An 18,278-nucleotide genomic window follows, 5' to 3' on the forward strand; every position below is an offset into this window, starting at 1 on the left:
TCAAGATAAGAGTAATGTCAGTGCAGAATTCTCTTCTTCCCACACTCCTACAAGCCTGTTACAGTAGACCCCCAACTTACGTGGAGGTTATACTCTTGCACAACCCCACAAGTCAAATTGCTGACTGCTGTTCAGTTTCCTGTCTCCTGTGAGTGGTGGGCAGCCAAGAGCCTTGCTCTGGGTTGCTCATCCTGCACAGGAGAGGGGAATTTGACCTGTGCTGGTCAGTTTCCCCGCTCCTGTCAGCGACAGCAGCCGAGAGTCAGGGTGCTGCCCCTGACAGGAGCAGGGAAACTGACCTGTTTCCCCTCTCTTCTGAGTGGTGGAGAGCTGGTGCTTTGGCTCCAGGCTGCCCCTCATGCATGGAGCCAGGAAACTGACCCATGCTCCTGCTCTGGTCAGTTTCCCAGCTCCCTTGAGTGGCAGGCAGCCTGGAGACAGGTGCCAGCTCCCCACCACTTAGTCATGTTAACCAGAGATATGTGCAACTCGAGTGTGTGCATCTAGGTGTTCCACTATAAATAGATCCAGCCAATGTCTTGCCTGGATCTGGCCCATCAGCTCCCTCCCGCAGTGGTGCAAGCCAGGCATGTCCGGGGCACTATAACTGGATCACCAGCACTGCCTGACTTGCACAAGCTGTGGCTGGATCAGGCTGGTGGGGGGGTACCTCTGTGTGCTACAGCAAAGTGCTTCATGCAGGCAGCACTCCACATTGCTCCCATTTACTGAATTGTGGCCAATAGGAGTGGCACAGGACAGTACAGACAGCTGCCTTTCCTGCAGCATGCAAAGCAAAGTGTTGTTCATTCCTACCTCCTTCATCCCTTTCTCCCAAGCTGTGCAAGACAGCACCCCACCCCATCCCCACCCCCTCTTTTCCAGATCATGCACTACTACCATGCTCCCCTCCACCCTACCGCATTCTCACCCAGAGCCCCCACTGCACTTCCACACCATCCCTCCCACCCAGACCCCCACCCCTGCCTTTGCTCTTGCACTCTCCCTCCTGACCAGACCCAACCCCCATCTTTAGCTGCTCTTGCACCCCGTTCCAGACCTCACCCTCCCACTCCTGCACTCTTGCTCCCACCCAGACCTTGCATCCTGGCAAGCCTCTCCCTTGCAAAGAACCCCTCATTTTTGTCCTCACCCCAGAGTCTGGGGGCTCCCATAAAAATTGACTAGCCTCACTTGGGGGCCACATCTGTGGGGGTGGGCTTTTGGGGGGGAGGGGTTTTGCCTCTCATTTACATGTGGCCCTGACCCATTTTTCTGTGGGTTAGTGGCCCCCAATGCAAAAAAAGTCTCCCCACATCTGACTTAAGGGAACAAGTTTATATGCTCCACTTCTTACCATGTAAAAGAAAAGTCTTAGCATTGCATGTGTTCTCAGTTCTAAGTGACTTGTATTTTTTGTCTTAAAGCCCTGTAAAGTACTCCCCTGGGGATTTCTGGGGAAGAGGTGCTTCAGCCAGTGCATCAAATACACAGACACCTGTGGAATATCCAATGGAGACAAGTGGAATAGAACAAATGGATGTGACAGTTTGTGGAGAGGCATCAGCACCACTTCCAATAAGGCAGCCAAACTCTGGGCCATATAAAAAACAAGCCTTTCCCATGATTTCCAAACGGCCAGAGCACTTGCGCATGAATCTATGACAATTCAAGCTCTTTTTTTTTTTCTTTAAATACAAACCTGAAAAGGTGGAAAAAACAAAGAATGGACAGAAGTCCCCTGCCAGTTGAAATGTGAGGGCTCGTATGGTTTACTTTTAAAAAGTGACAGTATCAGAGTCATTGCACAGAACGACTTGGGAAAAAAAAACCAACAAAAAAAAAAAAAACCATGGATTTTTTTTTCTATTAATCAATGGTGCATAAAAACACTTAAACAAAATGGTATTGCAGAACTCTAGGCAAATCAGCTGACTGATTCCCAGTGACATCGTCTCGCCTTATCAAGGATTTTTCAGGTTGATAGCTTGAAACTGACAGTATTAAGGGTAGGATGTTGCTCCAGAATCACCATTTAGTCATGATTGTGTCAAGAAGGGTTAGCCCTTTCACTAGGCACAGAGTGAAATGCCTATAATACTTGTGTCTGAGGATGAATTGGCATGCAAGCTTGGTCCAGTTGTTTCCTACAATGATGTGGAATCAAAGACGAAAGAGAAACTTAACAATTGATGTTTCATGTGCAAGCAACTTATTTTTTTTATATAAATATATATTTTTCAGATAGATTTTTTTTATTCAGCTCATTATGTATCCCAAAATTTAAAACAATTTGGTGTGAAGAAAAGAGAGATTCACTTGATTCTTTTTTTCTCCTGGAGAAACAAGTACATTAGTAACGGAATCATTTTTAATTACATAGATGGCTGTCGAAGGTAAGAGGAGGGAGAGAATTGTCTTATTTGCTTACCCAGCTAAAATAACTAACCATCTGTGTTACTAAAAAAAAAAAAAACCAAGTCTAATCAAGTGGCAGTGCTGCTATGTTTTATGCTTAACTGGAAGCCACGAGTTACACATGCATCCTGCATATTTCATCATTATCTATGGCAGACATTTCACTGGAAAAAATTGCTTTTCATTTATATGCCAGTCATTTGGTTCAAGATAACTGAACATGTTCAGATTCTTATCCATCTAAACAGGGCATGATAAAATCCATCAGAAAGCATGGGTCAGTGGTAGGGAATGCATTGCCACAGTGAATGAACATCTATAAGTCCAACATAAGCGAATAAAACCTTTTCAGGTAGTGGGTAAGAATTTAGATTAGAGATATTTGTATGATTTTTGTCTCACATTTCCATGAAATTAAAGCAACTCTTCCCTGTGTTTGGACAACAGGTTTGCTGATTGTATTTAATGAGAGAGAGAGAGAGAAGTATTAGATGGCCTTTCAATGAATGTCTTCCACAGTGGGTCAGAACTTTAGCAACTTAATTTAGGAAACATGTTCTAAAGATACTATTTATGTTCTTGAAATTGTCATTAAATCTGTACAAATGGCTTACAGGTACAAAGAATAAAATAAAGGTAATTTTACCTTACTTAAATACTTCCTGCCTTAAAGAAAGCATTTCCATGAACATAGCTGGTGAAAGGGTTGATATTTGCAGAGCTTTACGTGAGTGACTGAGTGTGTGTGTGTGTATGTATGTAAATGATCATGCAACTGCATACAAATCTCATCCCTTTTTGCTTGCCTCATCTTGCATTATCTTCAGTCTGAGTGCAAAGTCATCTTCTGGTGTTTCACAACAGGAGGGATTTCGCTATAATTCTGTTTGCTCTGTGTATAGTGAACCTTCTTGAGCCATAGGATCCAAGCCATAAAATTATCCAAATACATTGAATTCAGTCAGAGAGGCAACATCTTCTACAACTTGTAAGTCAGTTGGCTTGAATAATATATCTCATTAACCACCCCCCATAAAATACAAATATCAGTACCTGATGTTTTAATTTTCTTATGAAAATACAATACAAAAATACAATTGGCAGTTTTCTGAGGAGCCTTTTGTGATGGTCTGTTTTTCAATTTTATAAGGAAGATCAAATTATGATATTAAAGCTCTAAGCTTCCCAGCACCTTTGGTGCATATGTTGTACTGGAAGAAGTGCCATTTTTTTTTTTATTTTTTTTTAAAAAACAGAGCCATTGGTGACACATTGTGGAACTGAGGTCATAACTCTCACACTCTTGTACATATAAAGCACATGTGCAAAAGGCATAGTTTTAAGCAGTATCTGCTTTGTGCCACTTGTATTATAGAGGATTCTGAACCTTAAGTTTTGAGTATAGCAGAAGTGATACGAAAAACCAAAACCCAATGATTTTTTTTTTTAAAGCCAAACAATTATGTCTTGCTCTTATTTACAAGTAACAGTTGTGCTCTGGTTGGCTGGATATAATCATCCAATAGAGTTGATTAGTATGGCTGACAAGAATGGCAAGAGTTGTTTGTCAGAGTCCATTGCTTAATTACATATCTAGTTTATTATTTTTAAGAAGTAATTTTCATGTTCTATTACAAATGTTTCATCCTATAGACATAAGTCTAATACCCTAAACAACTGTGAAATTTTCAGTGTGACTCGGACAGCAAGCACACACTATGCAATATGGTTTATCCTGTATTTATTTGTAAAAAATCAGACATAGATCGATCTATCTACTATATATATATATACACACACACATATATATATTAGTGTCAATATTAGGCAAATGCTAGTATACAGAATGCATTGAATATTGGAGAGCTTAACAAGTGCTTTTTTTGTTCATTTAAAAAATGGTCTTAAATTTTTCTTTAGAGTATAGAATCTTTTTATTTTTACAAGCTGTGCTTTTTTAATTAAATCACTGAAAATTTTGCTATCATTTGACTTTTATAGGATTTTTGTAGCATTACAAAAACATAGCAAATCTGAGGTTAATATCTGCTGTGGTTAACTATGTACGTAAAAGTATTAAATCTTAAACTTGAAGCAGATTCTGTTTTTTACTAGATGTTAAATTAGAGGGCTATTTTGTTCTGAAGTTCATTCTAGAAACTGTAAAGACTTACAGGTTGGCTGTGTTACCAGCATTTTTTCTTTTCCCATTTGATGTGGAACATTTTCAACACTTTCCCTGTAGAAAGAATGATGCACACATTTGATTCCATTAATGTACTAAACTTTGTTTTGGGAACGCTGAAACATCTCCTACCTAGACTGTCTTAATTGTGCCATCTGACATTTGAATGTCATCCTGATATTAGCTGATAATTTAAAAAAAAAAAGTCACTTGTTCTCTTGAATATCCTTTTTTTAGAGTGTATTCCTACAAGAAAAGCTAAATTTATGGAGAACAGATACAAATGTTTATGTCCACTCTGATTTTAGAGATGTTGGTTTTCTTGGGTTTGTCTCCTTAATAAATGAGTAACTCTTGATCTGTTAACAGTCACAGAAGAGCATATATTCAGATCAGGTGGGAGACTGCAACTCTAGTATCAGAAAACCCAAGCATTTGTTGCTCTGTCTCTGTAGCAATAGTCTCAAGAAGTCTATGTTCACAAAGCAAGATACTGTGTGTTCCATTGTTCCAGGTGTAGACGGATGAACTGCTACACTTAATCTACTTGGGGAGAAATTCCTGTTAATCAAGAGTCTGTCCGTATCATGAACAGCACAAGTATTGTCTCAAGGAAATAAGACATTTCTATGCTACATGTGTAGATTCTTGGGGGACTGGGGGTGTGTGGCTAATTGTGTATTTTTACAAACTGTTCTTTTCTGCTATATCAAATTGACTTTGTATCTATCTGTAAAACTCTTCAGCTGCCTTATCAGGAGTGGTATGAGGGTAATCCCCGTTCTGCTTTTCATTTTGTATTTAGTTTACTGTAATAAAATATACTTGATTTCTGAATGGATGTACATAGCAATTAAATGCAAATTTGAATGAACCTGTGCTAGTACAATGACTTTTTGTTCCCTTAAATAAGGTGGTATCGCAGTTTGGACCTTCATAATTTATACTTCATAAAATGGTGAAAAACCTCAAGAAAAGGCCTAACTGATGCTAGGTACACCCAGGTAACATTGTTCCCTCTACTTTTTTCCATCCAGGCATGAATAAATTTTATGTGCACCAAGGCATGTGCAGATGTGTACCACAAATAGAAACATTGTGCCCAGTGGCTGAGTGCTCTGCTGATTGGCTGAGCAGCATTTAAATCTCTCCTGGGCAGCCACCCAAGCACTCAGCTTACAGGGAACACTACCAGATAACCTGGTTTATGAAGGGTGCTACCTCACCTAGTTTCAAATTGTGTGAAAAGTGGCCTTGAATTGTCATTTAGTGATCTGACTCTTGCAGGGTAAGGTGTGGGGGTGGGTGAGCGCACAGTGAACGCGGAGGTTTAGAAAGCAGGGCTGCTGTGCATTCAAAGAGGTCTGATAGGGAAGGGAGATGCTGCTTTCCCTAGACAAGCAAGAAAATGACTGGCAGACAAGGGAGGATGGTATTCCAGGCTGTAAGTTCTCACTTTTTAAGCTAAAATACATTCTCACTTCTGAGAAATGTCAAACTTGTTTTAGTTCCTTACTTTGTTTTTGTAATAAACTTAATAAAAATAAGATTACATGGTTTGGATAGCTGCACTAAGTTCTCCCCACTTGAGACCATAAGCTATAGACAAAGGTGGTGCCAGTGTACAGCATTTCTGCAATCTACTGTCTGTGTCCTTTTCCTGTGTGGAACAAACACCAAAGGACCAAGCCAGAGATGAGCTGGCAGCCAAGTTGACCAGGCTGCTATTTTTTCCCCAATTCAAGCTGAGCATAGCTCAGTGGTTGCCTTACAGGAAAATTTCTAAGTAATCTCTGTGGATTAGAGTCCTTTATTGGGTAAACTTGTTGAATTTCCTTAGCCCAATGTGTAATGCCTTAAATACAATTTCTTACTTATGAATAATCAGGAAGGTTTTACTTTTGATTCTCATATACAAACATGTTTCTGAGGGTTTTATGCTATTGGATAGCAGTTCTCAAACCTCACTGCACTGTAACCTCTTTTTGGTGACAAAAGTTACATGACTTCAGGAAGGGGTACCAAAGCCTGTGCCCACAGCCTGACCCCAATGGCCCCAAGGGGGCAAGCTGGCCAAAGGGAAACCCAAGGGTTTCAATCCTGGGAAGGGGGCCTGTAGCCAATGTCCAGCCTCCTGGGATTGAAAATCTCTGATGTTAGTCCTAAACACGAGCAAGTCTAACACCAGCCCTGACAATCCCATTAAAATGAGGCTGCCTATGACCCACTTTGGGGTCCCAACTCAGAGACCCTTTGCTATAGGGGAATGCTTTGACAAACTTGTCATTGAATTTTATTTTAATGTCTTGAAGGATTTATCTTGTTAAAGCCCTTTTTAAAATGCTGTTGCCTACATACCTAACTTTCCCTTATTAAATGTTCCAAAAACAGTTTTATGTGTGTTTGATTAGTCAGATGGTTTAGGGTCATGGTTCCTACTCTCCCTGTGGGTAAATCTAAAAGTAAAGTGGTAGTTTAGATCTGTACCCACTCATTGAATTATATTGATTGAAATGTTGTTAGAATGCTATTTTCTGTTCTCTCCAAAAAGCCTGGATTTGTGTGGATGTGAAGGGGCTTATGAGAGACAATATAAACCATTTATGTCCAACCTAGTTGTGAAGGACTTATGGGGCTAGTTCACTAGAATTCATATTCCACAACATCAACAAATGGGAAATGCGCATTTGTGGTCCCGCAGCCATAAAATGCACCTGTTTTTACTTAGTCTTTATGGGTTTCTGCTATTGGTAGCACTTGCAACTCCAATTAGAGAAATACTAACTCTCAAATTACTCTACCAATGTGTTCTGTTAGTAGGTGAAAAAGTGGTTCATAACCCACAAGTGAAGGTTTGGTTAGTCTTTCAGACTATCTCAATTAAATGTCTCTGTACTGTGCTTGATTCTTAATGGTAACATCATAGTGTGAATGGCTCATGGTAACTGTCCAGTAGTAGACATTCCATGCTGCCCACAGTACACTAGCAGTTCAGGTGTACTGTGGTTCACTAAACAGGAGAGAGACTATTGTTATGCAGCTACTTGCTTGTATGCCAGAACGTGAGACCGTGGGGGTCACTGGGTATTAACAGAAATGGGTACTTATTATAAAACTTCCCTTGTGGGTCAACAAGTTATCACTCAGCATTTGTTCTGGTAAGTTCAAGTGATATCTCACACCAAATTTTACACTTATGTAGCTTTTCTTGCCTCCAATAAAAGGTTGCATAGGCCCATTGCCACTTATGTTTTTCAACCCTATTTTCTGAAATAAGTTTGCACACATAAAACTAAAAGGAGAAAACATGGGGAACTGAAGTACTGAGTACAATTTTATACACCTTTCTCAGTAAGATTACATTCTGCTGAAAGCTACCTTTTAAATTGCTCCACTTAATTACCAGGGGAGGAATTCCCACACAAATGTTTGTGTAGGTAGAGGGCCCTCACTGATATCACAGGTACAGCTGGCATGTCATGCAACTGCTGTTCAAGCTATGTTACCAAACATCTCTACCTAAAATTCACGTTCCAGTCTGTAACACATGAGGTGGAAGTGTACCTAGGTGTTTCATATGGTGTGGTGGTGTCTTAGCAATACCATATTTTTTATTACACTGTCTGAGTTCTCATTCATTATGTTGGCTAGTAGAGATGGTCAGAACACTTTAGTATTTTGCAATCAAATTTTAGTATGTTGCAATCAGCATACAAAGTTAAACCGATTGCTTTTGGGTGTGTCTTTACAGTAGTTAGGTCAAGGCTTACCCCCTTCCCTATCATGCCCACACATGCACAAGTCTAGCTTAAGTGAGGGCTTTAAACTCAAACTAGCTGGTCTGGCAGCAGTAGATGGACTGGCAGGGACTCAAAGTGTTGCTGAAGATTTAAGTGACTAAGGCAGGTGGATTTTGCTTTGGTCAGTGCACCAACCCCTAACTGATTTTTCAAGCAGGAGCACTGCCTAAATCACCTGAAATGCAAAGTGTTGCAGTAATAGTTTCACAGCTGTAGTTTAATAACCCCAAACTGCTTTTTTTCTTAATCACCTGTAAGAAACTACAAGTGCAGCAATTTTGTTTTAAAGAAATTATGAGCATGTTTTCCCATATAGGACAAGGAGGAAAACACAGTTACATATCAAAGTGCCAGGTCTATCTTCTACCTCCTTAATAATAAAGTCAGCAATCAGAACAGATTTTTTTTCCCCCAAAAAATCTGCTCTCCAGGCAAGAGCCCATCTTCTGCCTACAAGTTTTCACCTACAGTTTTTATCCTCTGGCCACTACTATTATATATGCATTAGGAAAAACCCACTGTATTTACTCTGAGCTGAGGGCAAACCTCAAGCAAAAACCACATAACCACCAAATAGCATCTGGTTATTGTATCAATAAGGTACATAGACACAACTGACATTAATAGTTCCTAGGCTCCTGTTGGGGAAGTCTCAGGCTACTACTCATTCAGATTTCTCAACCTCAGTCATTTTGGATGAATTGCCCTTTCCTTAAAAATTGTTAATTAGCAGATCATCATTTAACTCCCTAATTGTGGTTTGTCTTTTTAAGAGTTTTCCCAGCATGCTCTTCTGCTAGTTGCCTCTTTAAATTTGATGGGAAGGAACAGTTGCAGCTCTGTAGTAATTGTTTTGTTTCTGAAAGCTGCTGGGATCACTACTTCTAGGCTGCAAGTAAGCAAACATTTTAATTCCTTTCAATCTGCTTTGCCTTTGCTCATTTCTAATATAACAGAGCATTATTCTCTTGCAAACAAAAAACTAACCACCTCTCAAATGGGCAGTTTTTTAAGGGTTCAAGTAAGAAAGCAGCAAAGCAACCAAAAAGTACATTCAGGCCTGCTGTAATTCTACTAGCAGGATAGTTTTTGCACATCATGTTTGAATAGAACAGGTGAGGAGAGATGAGTAAGCAGAGGAAAGAGAATGAATTTGTTGCAAAATCAGTACAGAGACAATCACCATCACATTTGTCTGAAAAACGTACCTAGTTTAATAGGGCAAATAATGATCCTTCACATATTACACATTTTGAAGTTGCTATCATCAATGGAACAGTAAAAAGTCTTATACAATATGCACCAGACAAAACAATTTAAACTGCATTTATTCTGTATATTCTATGCACACTACAAGTTGTAAATAAAAATAGTCTCTCCTTTAAGAAAATCTGGTTATCTGATATGACAAAAATATAGTATTAAAGATTTGTTTTGAAAAATACAAACTTTATAAAATGTTATCTTCCATCAGTGGTTGGGTAATCTATATGGTAAGCATAAAATGGAGAAAAGTCTACTGCAATATAAGTGGGAGAAATTCTTTTCTCATGGATTTTCCTCAAAATGCAATGAAGAACAGTTTATGATGCAGATCTAACCATGGAAAAGAAGGCTCATTTCTCTGCATTATCAGATTCAGCATTCAAAAAAAAAACCTCCTCGAGTGTGATGTATAGCTCTGCAACTTCCACGCCACCCTGTAACAATTGTAAGTGGTCAGCATCCCAAGATGATAGTCCACTTTTCTAGCTACTGGGTTTGGCACAGTCACACTATAATAAATGCAGTTTCTACAATGTGGAATGCTGCAAACTGTTGTAGGTGTTCATGTAAGACAACGAGTGAAGAGGTTGCTGTAAATAACAGCACAACATTTTCAAATATTTGACCGTTTCAAGTATTATGAAAAAATCAAAATACTAGATTTAATATTAGTCTTAAATTTAAGAATTATGAAAAGTTTAATCTGCTTTAATACTCAAATTTTAGAACATTTGAGAGATGTACCTGAAGATCTTAAATAGTCCTTTGCTAATCTTAAACACAGTCCCTTTACTATACACATTAGTATCCATGTTAAACTGCAAAACTTAATACAAATGCATTTACATTATAAAAAAAAAAAAAGTATAACACGTTTTAGTAAATCTGTAGATGCATAGAAGTGGCTCCATCCTTCCACTTGTTAATGTGGTCTGAAATAACAGTTCTGCAGAGTGGGCATGTTTTCTCTCTATTGAACCATAAAGAGATGCATTCTTCACAAAATATGTGCTGTAATGAGAAGAATGACATGCACTTTTTTTTTTAAACTTCAAGATCACAAGAGATCTGAAACGTACAGCCTGTTTCAAATCCATATAAAATATTAAATATACCCTTCTAAAAAATGGTTCTAAACTACTCAACTTATATAACTATATATAAAACCAAGCTCAAAAAAATCAAAATTGAAAATTCAAGCAGTCAGATCTTACAAAATTCCACAAGTAAGGTTACCTGTGCAGTACTGTTTCAGCCCCTCTGTGTAATTGCACTTTTTTTTTCCCCCAGGGGAAGGGGTTGGTGCAGAGAACTCTTGTCTCACATAATGCACAAAATGGAGGGTGCACACTTGTGAATAACCACTCAATGTTTTGTTTTGTTGCTGCATTTGTGGCCCTATTCCTTATTTCCTGACCACTGTTTGAACTTGGCTCTGAAAACAGAAATATTAATTTTCTCATGAGCTTTTCTACATCATAGACTATAGGTATAAAGTATCCACTAATTTGGGTGCCCAATTTGAGACACATAGGACTTGACCGTTAACGGTCTTTAACATTATAGAGTATTTCATCTGTTCAAAGCAAGGCTCTCCCTGACTTCATTTGGAGCTGAGAGAGCTTAGAACTTTTGCAGATCAGCCCCCAGGGTCGCAAGTCAGGAACCTAGACAAGAGGGAACGCACAGCTAGTGACTACATTTGAAATGTTTTGTTCAACTCACATGATTAGCACCAATGAGATCTCTGTAGCAAAGGCAGGGACAGAACCAAATTCTCAAGGACAGAATTCACCTGTTTTACCTATGAGCCCATTGTTTTCATTTCTCTACCTGCACTACCCTGCCTCAGTTGCTACAAACTGTCCAACTTCTGCAACAAGTAATGCAGAATCCTACAGATATTTTAAAGAATTCTATGCAGCTCTGATTCATCCTCAGAGCAGGTGCAGCCTGTGCACTTAATGAGGCAGAGTTTGGGTGGGAAAAAACCCATAATTTGTAATCACACAATTAAATAGTATCATGATGCTTACACACAGGGAGGTTGCACTAAGGTTGTACTGACATCATGTTATTTCCTAGATTTGAACACTAGACTTTGCAAACTTAATAGTTGCAAATTTCCCTAGAAAATTTCCTTGTGATGACATCCACCTGGTTCATCAGCAGATCTGAAACCTTTAGGTCCACCTCACAAAACATAGGCCACTCCAGTAGCTTGTCATTCTCTATTCAGGGGGTCTCAAATTCGGTCTACCTTAGGGCTAGTGCCAGTCCTACAAACCTCCTAGTGGGCCAACGGGTACTCCTCTTTGGCAGGGCTTGGTGGTGTCTCTGGGCATTTAAAATCCTGCAGGAGCCTTGCCACTGCCATCACCACCAGCAGTGCAGTGTGACATGGCTAGAGCAGCTTCTGGCTGCTAGTTCTGCACTGCTGCTAACAAGTCCCTGTGGCATGGGGAGGCATGTGCAGAGCTGAACCATTCACAGGATGTTCAGGAAGGCCACCTTAGGCCCTGCCACTTTGGGGGGCACCGCAGCAGCCATTCCAACTGTCCTATGGACAGGACAGTCCTCCATGCTCAGGTTAGCGTTTTGGGCCCTGGGCAGGCTGGGGCCAGCAGCGGGAGTCAGGCCCCCCCAATGTACTCACCATGGTGGCAGGAGCATCAGGGAAGCAGAGTAGTACAGCAGCCTCTGCTCTGCTCCATTGCCATCTGCAGGCCAGCCCAGTCATTCCATTTCGCCGTAGCAGTGTGAGCAGTGGAAAGCAGAGCACCCAACTCCACAGTGGACTGTAGCAGGCTGGGGTACGCCACTTATGCCCCAGGGAAGTGGAGCAACCGGGCTGGCCTGGGAGATGGTGGCAAAGTGGAGCAAAGGTGAGGGCATCACTTCACTTTGTGGTTCCCGCTGCTGTAGCGACTGTGGGGAAGGGTTGGGGGCAATGCCTGCAGCTGCCCTGTGCCAGGCTCCCCAGTAATCCCTAAGGCCACATTTCTTGGGGAGAAGGGGTGAAATGGGGAGGAGCAGGGCAGAGCAGGGACTGGGCTTGGGGGAAGGGTACATACACCCTCACCAGAGGGGCTCAGGTGCCAGCAGCTGTGCACAGGTTGGATTATGGGAATGCTCAGGCCTGGAGTCTGAAACTCCCTGCTCGATAGGAGTCAGCACTAGAGGTAATGGAGACACACGCTGTGCCAGTATGTTTCATGCTTATTTGCTGATACAAGAATAGTGATTCTTGGGTTCATTCCTCTGCCAAGTGTGACCCTTTTGACCCATCCATGCCTTGTTTCCAGTCCCTGTCTATTCCCCACTGCGGACTCCTTACCTAGTCCTGTTCTCCTTGCTAACCAGGTCCAAATGTCTTTTCTCAGGCTCTTCACCCCAGTCCCACTCACCTTAACCTGCCAGTCCCAGCTCCTTTCTACGCTAGTTCCTAGTCTAACCTGTCCCCCTGCATACGCATTCCTAATCCCCACTAGCTCCTAGTCTCAAGCTTACTGTCCCACTCACTCCTTGGTCCAGTCTCTTTGACTCAGACAGCTCCGCTTCTAACCCCCACACCCTGAATTCTAAGCTGTCTCCTTTATCTCTTGGCCCCACTGGATTCAGTTCCAGTATGCCCCTACCAGAACTCCCACTCCAAATTTCTCTCTCCTTGTGACAACCTGTCCCAGCCTATCCTCCCATCCCCAACTAGCAGTCCCTGTTCTCTCTCCCCTGCTTGTGTTCTTTGTCCCAGTCTACTTCCCTTGCAGATCAAACTCTTATTCCACCCACATACACAACCACTCAAATTACGTGGATTCCTCCTCCATGCTGCCTGGACTCAGAAAGGGATCAATGAACACACTGGAAAGACAGGCTCCCTGAATTCACTTCAGGTTCCCAGACCAGACCTGGCTGCAGCAGCAGAAAAAATATCCTCCTAAGCCCTGGGCAGATTTTCACATTGACAGCAAAAGGTGCATCCCTGACACTAAGCCAGCCCCTAATTAATACAGAGTTCTTGCCCTAAACCACAAAGGAGCTAAACAGCTGCTAAAATAAAGTCACGAATTTTTTTACCCTGGGTAAACAATGCATTTTTAAGCTAGCCTCATTCTCAGAAATGGCTGAAATGTTTTGTTTGAAATTTTCCCAAAATACAAACAAGCCTGAGGCAGGCACCCAATGTGGAAAATTTCATCCCAAATGGCTAAAGATTTGCAAGTTATAAGCAACAAACTGAGGACATAAGCGTAAAAGGTGGGCAATATTAACAATAAACAGTGCTACTAACCGTACCCATAGTTACATAGGAATTGCCGTATTAAATCAAACACATGGTCCATCTAATCCAGTATGTTGTCCCTGACTGCAGTTAGAACTAAATGCTTCTATGTAAGAGTCCAATCCCTTGATGAAGGCTTTCTAAGTTTTTGCCTCCTAGTATTAAACAACTGTTCCAATATAGTATACTATTGACAGCTGCTGTATTTAGTATATACTATTACATTTCAAACATGGAAAAAAAAACTTGCAGGTAAAAATACATAAGCTAGCCAGGCCTACAAGTCTTTTCTACCAGAATGGGGTTTCCCATATACAAGCATCTAGAAGTGTTTTCTATAAAGTTGCTACTGCTTTTCAAATGACACTGTCAACATAAACTTGATTCAAAAAGTTTCAGACCAGAAGTCTCCCCACATTGTGATTCTTCAGTTCAAGATTCTCTTTAGAATTACCTGGCAGATGAGAAGAATAGGCTTTTGAAATTCAGCTTGGCATATTGAACAAATATCATCTGCTTCAGAACATTGTCTCTTGCTAGCTGACACTCCATAGTGCTGTTAAAGAAATTTTGTTGCAGATGTTAACATACAGGAAAGGGTAAGGATAAAACTAAGACTGAAAGGATTTGGTTAGACAGGAAATAAATATCTGGAGCACCAGAATGTTAAGTGTTTAACCCTCCAGCTGCTACACTGATAGATACATGCTCTAGAGCAAGGTGGTATTTGAGTGTCATCTATTAAGCATACAACATGAGGACTTTGAAATTAATTTACTACAATGGTGATCCTTCTGCAGCAAAGTTGTGGTACAGGCTGTTACACTTTGACCAGAATTAAAACACATCACTTACCATTCAGAGGATATTGCTTACATAGGAAATATAAGATAGGTTAGTATTAATCTAATTAATCATCAAAATCCACTTATAAATTCTGGTACGTGCACAGCAAGTTCTAGATTAAAATACAATACATTTTGCCAACCACATGAATATTCTAGAAAAATAAATAGTCTCAGGCTATGTCTACATTACCTCGTAAGATTGACCCACTCAGGGTCGATCTTCTGGGGTGCCATTTTAAGTCAACCATGTAACTCCTCGCAAGCCACGAGCATTAAGGAACATCGATGGGAGGTGCACGCCCATCGACCTCCTTCCATGAAGAGAGCCACAGAAGTCAATGGCTAAAAAGTCAATTTTAGCTACGCAATTGGTCTAGCTAAAATCATACATCAGCCATCGACTGCTATGTCTAGTGTAGACAAAGCCTCAGGGGTAGCCATGCTAGTCTGTAGCTTCACAAATAACAGAAAAGTCAATACTCACTGGTCGTGTACAAAAGATCTGCAAAACCTGTCTAAAGTTCCTCAGATGTCCAAACAAGCTCAAAAGCTGAAATCAAGAAAAACAAAATTATGTTTAATATTAATTTTTAGTAGCTAGATTTTCATAGTTTGTACAGGTTTTGAAGTTAAGAGCCACAGTGCTAAAATTCTATGCAACACTGCACGTTTGGCCGTTGGTGTTTTATCTTTATCTGGTAACTAAACAATTATAGGTGGGACTGGTAACTCTACTTATTACTGAGCTGCCCAATGCTTCCCCTTTTTAAAATCATGCATTTTGGTCACTTACAAACCTTGCAAATTTTAACTGCTAAGTCTTAAATTTTTGATGCTGTATGTCTGTCTCAGGTTGAACTCTTGTGGAAAATTTCTAACACAATGGTGCAACTATTCCAAAAATGAGATTAGAGTAAAATTTCTTATTTTTTGTCCATGCTATAAAAGTTCTGTTAACCATTTTTTTAAAGATGCTCTAACACCCCCATGTTTTAGAGGAGGGAGTTGAAATTTGGCAGCAGACTGCCTTTGTGTCAGGGATGTGCCCATGAAGATTCATCCCTATTTGGTCAACCTTAAAATTCTAATTCATGTGTGTTCAGACTTCTTAGATTTTAACAGATATCTCAGAGTCTATCATCAGTGGAAATATATAATACAGGATCATGTAATGAAAGACTGAACTATAGTGCACACCCACAAGGGGATGAATTAAGGTCATACAGACAACTTTGTCTAGCATTGCCTAATTTGTGAGTACTTGACTTTGAAATCATCATCATATTCTTTTAACATAATGATCCTTTAATTTTGTGTATGTATATTAAATAGAACACAGCTGCTATGTTATGTAGACACTGTATTGAACAAAGATCGTTTTGGAGATGCCTAGTGTAAAAACAACAGAGGAGGATAATGTCAAATGGAAGCTAAGGACACAATTCCACTGAAAGTCAGTGGGAGATGATACCCAACTTCCCTTCATGACTTTTAAAAAGGGGTGAGTTTTAAGTCATGTTGACAAATTAAACTGACAAGTTAAAATAATGAAATGAAAGCCCACAGCAATAATTTTACATAAGGCAAGATTTTCCAAAAGGAGATGGTTTCATTAATTGGAATTCTGCTTCTTCTTTGAGTGTCCCCGTGGGTGCTCCATGTTAGGTGTCGGGCTCGCCTCGGCGCCGCAGGTCGGATCTTCCAAGCAGTTTCTGCTGGACCGCGCATGCGCCGGTGCGCGCCGCTCCCTTGCGCGCTCCTGGCCACGTGCGCGATCCGGTCCCCGCCAATTCCTCTTTAACCACCATCGGCTGCAGACGAAATCCGCTCAGGCTATGGCCAGAGTTAGCGTATTTAACGTTTTTAATTGTTTTAAAGTTTCTTCAGTCTTAGATTAAGTTAGTCGGTTGTTGTTTTCAAAAAAAAAAAAAAACAAAAACAAAAAAAAAAACAAACAAAGGGAAGGAATTCAAAGCTTCCAATCCTAGTAACAAGCGGAGCACCGGAGGCCAGGAGCCTAGGGCCATTAGCACTCCTGCCGCAGCAGGCTTTATCCAAGAGGGGAACAAGCACAGAGAAGGTGCTAAGTACCCTATTAACAACTCAAAGACTCACCACAATGTCCTCTTCAGGATTCAAGAAGTGTGAGTCGTGCCGCGAGGCGATGCCAGCGTCTGATGGGCACAGTCAGTGTATAAGGTGCTTGGGGGAATCCCATGTCACTCAGAAATGTTCCTTCTGCGCCAAGTTAACAGCCAGAGCAAGGAAGGACAGGGAAATGCGGCTGAAAATGCTGCTGTTCGACAAGGCCCTCCAGCCACATGTGCCGGAGCAGCCGCAGCAGGAGGGACCTTCCGGGGCCCATAAAAGGAAAGCCGCGTCCCTAACCCCATCAGCGCAAAAACGGAGGAAAATCTCCCCAACCCAATCCCTGCCGGCAGCAACAGCGAGCGGGACGGGTGGAGCGCACAGCCCCCAGCCGCAGCTACAGCTGATCGGCAACGGCGCGGAGACGCACGTGGCGGAGGTTCAGCCTCCGATGATCAAACAGCCGCCCCACACCGCGGGCAGGGCGGCAGCCAAGCAAGCGCCGGAACCGGCGGCTCCACAAACAGTGGCACCGACCCCCGGGGAACCGGCGGCGCAGAGTGCACAGGCACGTAGCCTGCAGGCACCGAGGGAGACCGCCCGCGCAGCACCGCTGAGGAGCGTGCCGAGCACGGTGCAGACTATGGGGCTGAGATCCCCGACGCATCAGGGGGCGGAGCCACCCCCACAGGGGAGGAGAAAGGCAGCACAGAAAACATGGCATCGCAGTCCCTCTCTCCAGACAGGGCTGAAGAGCTGCTTTCTCTGAGCCCTCCGCTCGTGCTGCGGACTCCAACGAGAAGGCAGGGGTCACCCCTAGCCTATCCGGAGCCCCCATCTCCATTTCTACAGCCAGCCTCCCCATGGCTTGGACCACCTTCACCCTTCTTGGGCTTCGAGCCACTTTAGTACTATCACAAATCGGTCTCTCCAGCGTCCCATGTCTCCAGAAGATCTCGCTCCCCCAGACGTAGGGGTATGCACCAAGGGTGTGGTCCAGGTCACCATCCCAGGAGCAGTGCCCGTGTTGCCATGGTCGCCCCTATCATGCGGGGCATAGACACCATAGGCATACTACCAGGGACAGATCCCCACAGACGGTTCCGTATCCCCGAGGGCAATCGCGAACGGGGACAGAGACTCAGATATCTCAGGGGGAGCTGGTTCTGGAACCCCAGGATTTTCCCTCGCAAGCTTCTAGCGAGTGGATGTACCACTGTCAACAGGACCTGGAGGGTTCCAGAGAGGAGTACCCTAGCGGTTCCTCGCTGTCCTCCCCGGATGAGGCTACGGCCCCGGGGGACGTCCATCCTCCGGACGATCTCAAACAGTTCCAAGAGCTGTTTAAAAGGGTAGCCTTCATGCAAGGCATCCAGATAGCAGAAGTGCAA

At 42.1% G+C, this 18,278-nt stretch overlaps 2 protein-coding genes across 4 annotated transcripts in view; one reads left to right on the forward strand and one right to left on the reverse strand.

Annotated features, from left to right (window-relative positions):
• RPS6KB1 (ribosomal protein S6 kinase B1) overlaps positions 1-10,577 on the forward strand; it is a 31,241-nt gene extending 20,664 nt beyond the window's left edge. Inside the window, exons 15-16 of one of the 2 annotated variants that reach the window (XR_012648189.1) lie at positions 1,428-2,396; positions 5,118-10,577. Coding sequence is in view for 1 of the 2 variants with exons in the window: in XM_075014046.1 (XP_074870147.1) it covers positions 1,428-1,665 (238 nt within the window). In the remaining variant the exon portion in view is untranslated. Of the gene's footprint in view, positions 1-1,427 lie in introns of both variants that reach the window. The other variant, XM_075014046.1, reaches the window with a different exon arrangement.
• Positions 1,771-18,278, reverse strand: part of RNFT1 (ring finger protein, transmembrane 1) — a 28,212-nt gene continuing 11,704 nt past the window's right edge. For both annotated transcript variants that reach the window (XM_075014048.1, XM_075014049.1), the window contains 3 exons: positions 15,284-15,349; positions 14,406-14,507; positions 1,771-10,680 (listed from right to left, as the gene is read on the reverse strand). In XM_075014048.1, the coding sequence (XP_074870149.1) occupies positions 10,546-10,680; positions 14,406-14,507; positions 15,284-15,349 (303 nt within the window). In that variant the 3' untranslated portion in view covers positions 1,771-10,545. The remainder of the gene's footprint in view (positions 10,681-14,405; positions 14,508-15,283; positions 15,350-18,278) is intronic.

This window comes from Carettochelys insculpta, chromosome 19 (genome assembly GCF_033958435.1).
Source record: "Carettochelys insculpta isolate YL-2023 chromosome 19, ASM3395843v1, whole genome shotgun sequence".
NCBI classification, from domain to species: Eukaryota; Metazoa; Chordata; order Testudines; family Carettochelyidae; genus Carettochelys; species Carettochelys insculpta.